A 10,934-nucleotide genomic window follows, 5' to 3' on the forward strand; every position below is an offset into this window, starting at 1 on the left:
CCATAAATAATGACCTTCCATACAATAGGTGGCTGTCTCTCTAACATGAGTGTAATTGCAATAAAAAGCAATGCATATGCACAGGCTTTGCAAAGCCTCACGTAGACGTATCATGTGACTGAATACAACGTCAAAACAATGAATGTACATGAAACAAGAGCAAGGGTGGGACATGCAACTTTGCATCCTGGATTCATGGAGATTCTGTCATGAAGTTCTTGTCTTTTCATTCTCGTTTCGGTAGGCTATTTGTCGTTTATCTCTGCAAGATCTGGTCCAAAAGTTTCTGCAAAACAAAAACAACAAACAACTATTAATTGCCTCAATATCTGCAGACACGGTAGACCTACAGTACAATCTCCTAAGATCCGAGTATCAGCTTCCATCACCTGTCGCATTGAGATGGCTGAGCTCTAGCAGAGGGAAACAACTCTATAGCTTTGTTATATCATATGGCCAAGCAGCCTGCAATGCAATCATCCTCTTCTTTACATGCCATACAACAGTTGGAATCTCATTTCCGCCACCATTTTAAACCCATCTCCCTCTACCCCAGCTCACCGTGGGCTCCGCCTCTTTATGTGCCACCGAGACTTGGTTAGTAATAAAAAGAAAGGCATCAAAAGCAGACACAATTCAATGTTTATCAATGAGGCAGTTGCTCCGTCCCATCGGTGACACCGTGCTTCAGTCCAGCTAAAGCCAGATTTATGCTTCGCCGCACGACAGTGTCACTATAGCTGAAAATGATTGCGACCGAAGGTCGCAGTTTAATATGTGAAACGGCACATGCAGACTCCGTCTGGACGCGACCTCGCCCTTTAGGGCGAGATCACTTGTCGCCCTGAGGCGTCTTACTAGTGTATCTGAGAGATGGTGTAGGGCAGTGGTTCCCAACCATTTTAGCGTGTGACCCATAGAGATTAGATGTTTACCCAGGACCCAAACTAGTGAAAACTAGATCAGCTATTTTCACTACTTCTTAAACATTAACTTAAACATTAACATTAACATTAACATTTGTGCTCTAATTTATGGAATTTCGTCAAATTTGCTTTGATTTCTACATGAAAAATAATTGAATTTTGTTTTTAAAAATGAACAGAAATAGCTTTTTTGGGAATGTTTTTTGAAAATATTTTGAATAATAATAATAATTAAAAAACTAAATTTAGGAAACCAAAAACAAAGGGACCCATAAAAATGTGTCTGCGACCCACAAATGGGTCCCAACCCACTGTTTGGGGAGCAGTGGTGTAAACTGTATACAGTATATACAGTTGTAGAGATGGTGAGGGTAGGCTGCATCCTCCAGCCCCTTTGATACATTATCTGTCATCACTGTCGGGTCACATGAAGACCTCATGTCCAAAACTGTTCCTTTTCATTGTTATAAAATTACAAAAATACTACTATCCACTACTTGTGTGCAACACTCTTGTATGATGAAGTATAGGGCATTATTATTATTATTGAGCGGTGGTAAACCGCTCCATAGAGTGGCTGTGCGTGTGTCTGTAGCCTTTTTCCTCAGCGTTTTGCCATAGTAAAACGTGTGTGTGTAGCATAGCCTGTACATCCTAGACTCAAATCCTAGTCTGAAGACGTTATGCAAGCACGACCACCGCTCACTTCACATTGGGTGTGATTTTATTATTATTATTATTATTATTATTTAGTTTCTATAACATAAAAAGTTGAAACATGGAGATACAAGGTTTCTGCCCGACAGCAATGATATTCTTTTAGAAATCCATTTGAAGTCATGCAATTTTCATGACCTCAACAAGTAAAAGGTTTCTACTTTCAAGGTGGTTAAGTTCAACAAGTAACTGGTTTACTGCTGGCTCTGCAATAAACCACATGGTGTAATAGACGTTACTGATTGCTTATGAATTCAATTTGCCATCTTCAACACACATCTATAGTGGTTCTCAACCTTTTCAGGCCGCGACCCCAACAAAATCATATTTTAACATGGGGACCCCCCACCCTACGAGCACTAAGAGCTGAGGCATAACACGAGCATGTAGATCGGCTATTTTCACAATTTCTGCTTCTAATATTTGACAATGTGTCATTTTAGAGGTATTAAAAAGTCCTTAAATTGTCACTTTAGAAATGTGCAGATACCCTCTATACACTTAAACTTTATGTTGGTTTGTTCATCTGGGGACCCCCCAATATAATTTGGGGACCCACAGGTTGAGTCAGGTCAGGTTCCTTTTTTTTTGTTGCATCTTTTGGACAATAAGAGTCAAGGCAACCTCCTTTATATCACCTTGACTATAGCCCTGTTATTAGTGCCGCATAGGCACGCACACACGCACGCACGCACGCACGCGCGCGCGCGCGCACGCACACACACACACACACACACACACACACACACACACACACACACACACACACACACACACACACACACACACACACACACACACACACACACACACACACACACACACACACACACACACACACACACAGGCTTGCACATTACACCAGAGGGCACACATGACCTGAAGCCCCAGTGATTGCCTAATTATCTGTGAGAGATTGGGGACATCTATTCCGTTACACCTGAGTGACAGTGAATTCATTGTTGGGGTTACGTTGTAATGGGAGTGTGAGGTAAGGACTGCCTACAGGTGAAGCTGAATGAATCCACCTGTCTCTCTGACACTGCATGCCCTACATATGTCCTTCATTCACATGTCCTTCACTATTGGAGGACATAGCAACTACGCAGGCACGCACACACACACGCACGCGCACACACACACACACACACACACACACACACACACACACACACACACACACACACACACACACACACACACACACACACACACACACACACACACACACACACACACACACACACACACACGCGCGCGCGCACACACGCACACACACACACACACACACACACACACAGACTGCGGTAGTGCGGTATAACCACTAAAATAACATTATTCATTACACTGTAGGTAGTAGGTACATATTAATACAGTAGTAGATTTGTGTATTACTTTAAGAATATGCAGTAATCCTGGTCTCAATAATGCCTCCCCCTGGCCAGCCGGGGTGCCTGATGGAGGGGAATAACGTGTTCCTTCCACGCGCTATGTCCAAACCGGGGAAATCCCCACTGTCAGGTGAAAAGAAGCAACTTGGACTCCTTGTGCATAGAAGGAAGCATGAGGTCAGTCCGTTGTCTCCCCAGGCACGGCAGAGGGAGAGCAGAGCCCAGGATTACATAGGCAATTGGCACTGGGTGAAAATGCGATATGGGTTACAAAATCGTGGGATAAAAATTATAAAAAAAAAAAAGAATATGCTTTTTTATGAGGTACATACTGAAGGTGGGTGAATTGCTAGTTTACCAAAATGATATGTATAATTTACATTGGTTTGTTAAGGGTAATATATTATTTATAAGGGACATTGATTTGTGAGCTGCTAGTGCAATCCAATGTTCCTGTGAATAAAGACATCGACAGGAGAAACTACAACACAGATAGAATATTTATGCAGCTTAAGGCAGCAGTATTTACAGTGGTGTAAAGTAACTAAGTACATTTAACTAGTTACTTTTCTGATATAAATTATAATATGTTAAAACATACATAAACCACTTTAGCCCTATTTTATACCTTGGCTATTTGAAAATAGCCGATCTACAAGCTCACGTTGTGAGCTTGTAGATCTGCTATTTTCAAACATTTTGTACTTTTACTTTTAGTACTTTAAGTACATTTTCATGCCAATACTTTTGTACTTTTACTCAAGTACATTTTGAATTCTGGACTTTTACTTGTAACGGAGTACATCTATAGAACAGTATTGATACTTTTACTTAAGTACAACATATGTACTTTTTCCACCTCTGAGTACTAAGATCATTTGGGTTGTTCCTGGTTGGATACTGTAAGTGTAAACCACTGGTTCCCAAACACTGGAGAGATTTGATTAATCACTATTTGTACACTTTGTGTAATGTTGTGTTCCCCCTCTGTTATGTATTTCTATTATGTCTTTTGTCACCGATGTTTGTGTGTGGCTGCAGCAGGGCTGAAATCCCAAGACTAATTTCCCTTGTGGACAATAAAGTTTAACTTGACCTTGACCTTGGGTCGGGACCCATTTGTGGGTCCTGGACACATTTTTATGGGTCCCTTTATTTTTGGTTTTGTATATTTTGTTTTGAATTATTATTACTTCAAAACGTTTTCAAAAAACATTCCCCAAAAAAGCATTATCTTTCATGAATTAACAACAAATTCAATGATTTTTCCAAGTAATTTCATGAATGAATAAAATAAAAAGCTAAGAAATTCCATAAATTTGAATTTAAGAAGTGAAAATAGCCGATCTACACGCTCACAACGCGGTGCGAAGTGACATGGTGTGAGCTTGTAGATCTGCTATTTTCATTAGTTCAGGTCCCGGGCAAAAGACTTATCTCTCTTTTGGGTCTCGACCGGAAAGGTTTGGGAACCACTGCTGTAAATAACTGTAAAGGGGAAAACTGAAAATAAATACCAACCATTAATAATCACATAAGATGTATAAATAAATGTCACATGATAGGATCCACATTTACAGTATTTAGGCAACATTCCTCTTTGATGAATGGCCAAGTTAGAAATGTGCTCTTAAGCTGTTAAATAGTGACATCTGCTGGACAAAGATCAAAACCACTTGTCTTCTGACAGCGGGAGAGTTACCCATGAAAATATTAATGGGCTTAGCGAGACTGAAAGAACACGTATAAAAATGTCCACATCTGACAGTGTCAAATGTGTGTGGAATTATTCATAACAATCTGAATCTGTTTACCATGAAGGTATAGTATAGGAATAACTTCCATATTAAAACTGAAGCATTTTACTTACAATTTAAGTAAAATCTTATGACAAAAAAGATGTCTCCATTTAATGGTGACATCTTTTTGTAAATTCCATTATAATATATTGCTTTTTTTTGCCAGTGCATTCAAATTCTACATAGTTTTTGTCAAACAAAAGTTTTTGTATAAAGGATGACTTCAGTACAGTCTACTGTGTGTTAGCACACTATTCCATGCTCTCTTGTCTGGTATCCCAGACAGGCCATTGTCTGGTATAACCGGACAATATAGCCTTTCTGGGATAGCAGGCTATTCCATGCTATTGTCTGCTATCCCAGAGAAAAAGAAAAAGAAAACCTTTTGAGTGAATTGAACACCTCAAAGGCGTCCTATAAAACACATCTCAGCAACATCCTCGTGTGAGGAGTGTGAAATGGCAAAACTGCATGGTGTCTAATCAGGGGCCTGCAGGAAATAATAAAAGCACTGAGTTACAAAAAACGGCTTTACATTCTGAGGATGTTTTTGTGTGCTGGGACAGGGTTGCAATGCGATTGTGACCTTTTCTGCGCTCATGGCATTCTACTCATTCATCCCATTCAGAGTTGTAATCCAGGTTTGGGACAACACAAATAAAATAAAACCTTTAAAAAGTGAGCGTGAGGAAACTGCAAAACAAGCTACACGAAGGGCGATTAAACATTCTGCTCAGAGAGCACAACCCTGCTTCACCGTCATATATAGCGGCACCATCTTTGCAATCTTTTGGAGCAACAAGAGCTGTCCCGACTCTACCTTTTTAAAGACCTCCGCTCGCAATCTGTTGGTCTGCGATACCGCCCTCTTTCTCTCCTCTTTCTTCTTATTTGTCACCTCGGGAAGCCTCTTGTAAATCCTACTGACACACAAACACACACATAAACACACGCACACACACTCGCACGCACGCACGCGCGCGCGCACGCACGCACGCACGCACACACGCACACGCACACACACACACACACACACACACACACACACACACACACACACACACACACACACACACACACACAAATTCAGACAGAATTGTGGAGGTGGGGGATATGGTATTAGGAGTCCAGGGGTGGCTTAGCTGTGCCAAGGAGGAACTGGCATAACTGTAGACGAGGCTTTATCTAGCTTGGACCACAGCCGGCAAAACCCTGGATCCTCTGATGAGAAAATAAAAATAGAATGAAAAGGCCCAGCTCGCACACCCACTCTTTTTTCACTCTGCCAACTACAGCCAATTTGTTAAGAGATCCTCCAGGTGAGATTGCATTGGCTTTGACAATGGACACCCATCATCTGATCGGGTGTACCTTTTTCAGATAAGAGAAGAAATAAAAGAAAATGATAAGAGGTACATTGGGTCGCTCATATCTCCGGGCCAGACAGATGAACATCCATCCTATCTGGATGCGGGCAATCTGGGCATGTCTCCTGTGTGCGTGTGCGTTTGCGTTTGCGTGTGCGTGTGCGCGTGCATGCGTGCGTGTGTGTGTCTGTGCGTACATGACTGTTGTGACGGATGTTGTTGAACATAAAACAAGTACTGCAAGTACAGAGTGACATGTTTTGATTGAGTCGTGGTCTGAGGAACTCACCGTTTGGACCTCAGCTGCATTTCTCTACCGGATATGGACCTTTCCCTGGGCCTGAAAAGGTTATCTGGCACACACACACACGCACACGCACACGCACACACACACACACACACACACACACACACACACACACACACACACACACACACTCTTAACATCTTTATTCGCGTTCACATTTAACAAGAAATTCTTGGACACAAACAATGGTAGGGTGCACAAACTTGGGAAACTCAACAATATTTCGTGATACAGATCATGGGTACAGGAAGCATCGCCTTCTTCATATATTGCGACTGCCAATTATCACAGACACTGAACAGAATTTTGCCAATGCCTTAGCTCTTGGCTTGGGCATTACTGCAATCTGCAGGCTTCTCACAACTGATTTATTATGGACATTATGGAACCGAGGCTTCCAATTATGAACACAAGCAGTTTACATTTGTAACCAAGCTGTACAATAGCATCCTTCAGTCACTGGTACTAAGTACCTTGTTAAGGAATGCCTCTTCCAGACAGTGGTCAAATGTACACGCCACTTCCAAAATGGTCACACACACGCACTGGCATTAACAATAAATAATTACCAATAACCAAAGAAACCGTAAATGAGCCCCTCGAGCCATGCATGCATCTTTTTGTATGTTACATGCACACACGCACGCACGCATGCTCACAAATCACAAATGGGCTTGCGCACACACCCAGGTTTGTATGCGTATGCACACACAAATACACTTGAGCACTAAGAATAAAACCATTCTGCAGAGGCTTATGTGAGAACTCTCTTTCTCTTCATCTGAACTCATGCACAAACTCACACGCACACGCACAAGCACACTCACAAGCACGCACGCAAGGCTGAATATCTCGACTCAGAACAGAGAAGCTTTCCAAAGTTTCCAGACTGCTGGTTCAACTGCATTAAGGTGCTTACTTACTGTATAATCAGAACTCCAGCCTGAGTCATTAGCCCCCAAAATAGAGAACTATGTCAGTCACACCCATTGTGCTAACCACTGCATATTCAAAAAGATGCAAACGCTGAATATTTAATGGGAGTCTTGTTGTGACAGTGAAGTTCAAGCTGCAGAGAAATATTGCGGGTGAGACGAGTGCTCACCACAACAGAACAAAGGCTTGTCAAACTAAATTTTCTTTGAGGAGTATAGGAGGCTGATTCAGAGCTGGAGAATGAGTCAAGCACTTCATGCCAAACGCTTACGCTGCACTTGGAATGTATGACAGTGTCTCATGCACAGAAATGACACTAGTGTTGAAATGAAGCTTTTAGCATCGCAATACAAAATATAAAATTCCAAGGGTGATTATAGCCTATGAAATAATAAATGAGATGCACACTTAACTCAAAATCAGCATTCACTTGCAGGTGGGAGATGATGATAAATAAGTGTGCCTGATCTGTAATACTAGATAATGGCCAGCAGAGAGCAAAGTTGGATATATGCCACTACAGTATGAAGCATATTAAGCTTGTTCTCTCTCTCTCTCTCTCTCTCTCTCTCTCTCTCTCTCTCTCTCTCTCTCTCTCTCTCTCTCTCTCTCTCTCTCTCTGACCCTTAATTGACTAAATATTAATGTTCAAAGACACTATTACATTAGCCAAATTCAAATCAATTGAATCAACTACTTCAGGATGAGAGAGAGGCAGTTTGAAGAACAGATCAGCCCATCGGCTGATCCCACAACAGTGACACAGAGAAACAAGAAACTTAGAGGAGTAAAGTAGTTTACCCCAAATCGATTTTTTCTCCCTATTGATTACACACCCCATGGAGAATATATGTTTTTGTTGCATTCCTAAGACAATAATTTGATTATACATTCATTTACCCCCATTGATTCTGGATGGAGACACAAATGCATTTGTGTCATTCAAATCGTTAAATAAGGGGGCATTTGTCTATGTCCAAATGAGGAATACCTAGATAGTTTATTTTTTAGGTGAGAGGCAGCCTGAGCTGGATGGCCATAATCCAGACCCTTGGCCTTTTTGACCCAAATGTACAATTTAACTTATATGGCACTTTCTTTGAACATGTGGGCATGCCATGAAGTGCTACAGTATAAGCCAACAAGTATCAGCCAAACCAGTGCAACTCGACCTCTAAAAAGTAAACATTTTACCATCTCAATAAATATTGTTTATATATATATTTTTTTAAAGAGATATACAGTAACTGTAGCCTTGAATGTTGCTGCTGTACCTTGTCCTTGTGTGCTTAAGCACATATACAGTACACATTCTGGACAGTACTGTGTGTGCTGCTGCTACTCTGTCAAAACAAAAACAAGAAAGTAGAAATCTCCAGATTCCCGATGGGCAGTATAAGACAGTATACCGTAGAGATGATCTGTGTGTGTGTACAAGGGCGTCACACCAAATTCTGGGCCCTGGGTACAAAGATTCACTGCGGGCCCCCCATGAATGTTAACTATTGAAAAATAGCAGATATACAAGCTCACAGCGCGGCACCGAGTGCCACGCTGTGAGCTTGTAGATCTGCTATTTTTGAAAAATTGTGACCCCCCAAGATGATATGTATTTGGCCACGGACCCCCAACTCAAAATATTTAGCTCCAGGGACCCCCCACAGAAGCAAAATTTGAGTTACAAATGTTCGCTTAAAAAATACATATATTCAAGATTTGCACACATTTTCACGACTTTTCAAAAATGGCAGATATACAAGCTCGCAGCGTGGCACTCAGTGCCGCGCTGTGAGCTTGTATATCTGCTATTTTTCAATAGCTAAAATTACTAGGGCCCATCCATCTTGGGCCCTAGTAACTCAGTCCCACTCCCCCCCCCCTCCCTTGTGACGCCCCTGTGTGTGTACAGTACTTTCTGAGCTTTACCCTTGCTTACTGTACTCACCGCTGAGCGGGTGCGGAGTGGTGCAGTTCCTCCTCCTCGTGCCTCCGTCCTCCCTCAGGCCCTGCTGTGTCAGGTCCAGGCTGGAGTCCTGCAGAGCTCTCCTCCTCTGGGTCTTCTGCTCCAGCCTCCTCACCCGGCCCTGCGAGCGGCTGATGAAGTCGGGCCTGAAGAGCTCCAGTGCCTCCTGCAAGGGCAGCGGTGCAAAGCGGTGGTTCTCAAACTTTGACATTTGAAGGTCTCCCCTTAACTTTGACAGCGTACAAATGGACTTACAGACTGGGGTTACGGACTTGTATGGGTCAATTCAGCCCCCCCATGAAGGAACATAGAGAGTACCTGAAATGCACTTTGAGAACCTGATCTGAGCTTGTAGATCTGCTATTTTCAAAAATGTTGTACTTTTACTTTTGGTACTTTAAGTCCATTTTCTTTTTTAAGATATGTTGTTGGGCTTTTATGCCTTTCTTGATTGGACAGTAGACTGACATGGGGAGAGAGATGGGGAGTGACACGCAGCAAAGGTAGTCGGGATCGGGAATCGAACCAGCGACACGCTGTCAGGCTACACTGAGCCTATGGGGTATGCGCCTGAATCGTTAGGCTAGCGGGCGCCCCCCAGTGGTGGCCCCCAGCAGGGGACACTTTCATACTTTTACTCAAGTACATTTTGAATTCTGGACTTTTACTTGTAACAGACTATTTCTACATTGTAGTATTGATATACCTTTACTTAGGTAAAATATGTGAGTACTTTTCCCACCAGGTAGGAAGGTGAATCAAATGTGAGTAATCTGGCTGCAGATTGGCGTAAAATAAACTAATATTTTTTTCCTTTCCTTTTCTTTCTTTTCTTAAGTTCATTTAACCCTTTTTCTCTCAATTTAGTTATGCCAATGAATTCCTCCTATCGCTTTCTCTTGCTGTTGTACCTTACTGGCTCCCATACCAATGAGGAGCCCCCACCAGGAAGACGTAGTGCCTCCCCCCTCCTACTCCTCCCTCCGACAGGCGCTGCCCCAGCCTGTATAGCATGTGTAAAAGTGACAAAGATCGCCCTCCCCGCCCTGGCCTCTCTCCCACGAACACGTGCAATTGTGTTCGTTTAGACGCTTGGCAAGCCGGAATCAACGCTAATCCTGAGGGAAGTTGAGAAGAAAAAATATCCATAATCTATTCTTTACCCTAGGAGAATTCCTCTGGAGAATGTAATAGCTAGGTGGTGTAGGCAACATGTTAATACTATGCTTAGCTTTGAGGCGGGATTAAGGTATATGTGAGGTTCCTTTACTGGGGTAACGGGAATCCTTCAGAAAGCCTCATTTTATATAACTGTAAAGGGGAAAAAATGTCTCATTTAAATCCTGCAACATACTGTGCTAAAGAACTTCTTAGGCAATCCAAAGAAAGAAAATCCTTCAGATACTGTACTTAACAGTGTAATGTGCTTGGCTGAGGTCATGTTAAATAACAAAAAGGCATGTTTAACAACGTATGAGTCATGAGCTGCTACTGTTCTTGTCATAATGCTCATTCGAACATCACATCA

At 42.2% G+C, this 10,934-nt stretch overlaps 1 protein-coding gene across 1 annotated transcript; it reads right to left on the reverse strand.

Moving 5' to 3' along the window:
• Positions 1-256: 256 nt before the first annotated feature.
• Positions 257-9,617, reverse strand: LOC308297300 ((E2-independent) E3 ubiquitin-conjugating enzyme FATS-like; the record flags this gene model as incomplete). The annotated part of the gene is made up of 4 exons (XM_080740713.1): positions 257-286; positions 5,654-5,753; positions 6,490-6,553; positions 9,389-9,617. The coding sequence occupies 4 exons, from the start codon at positions 9,615-9,617 to the stop codon at positions 257-259; spliced, it is 423 nt and encodes a 140-aa protein (XP_080596839.1).
• Between the last annotated feature and the right edge of the window lie 1,317 nt (positions 9,618-10,934).

Source organism: Nannobrachium achirus (genome assembly GCF_963921795.1).
Source record: "Nannobrachium achirus genome assembly, chromosome: 13".
Classification (NCBI taxonomy): domain Eukaryota; kingdom Metazoa; phylum Chordata; class Actinopteri; order Myctophiformes; family Myctophidae; genus Nannobrachium; species Nannobrachium achirus.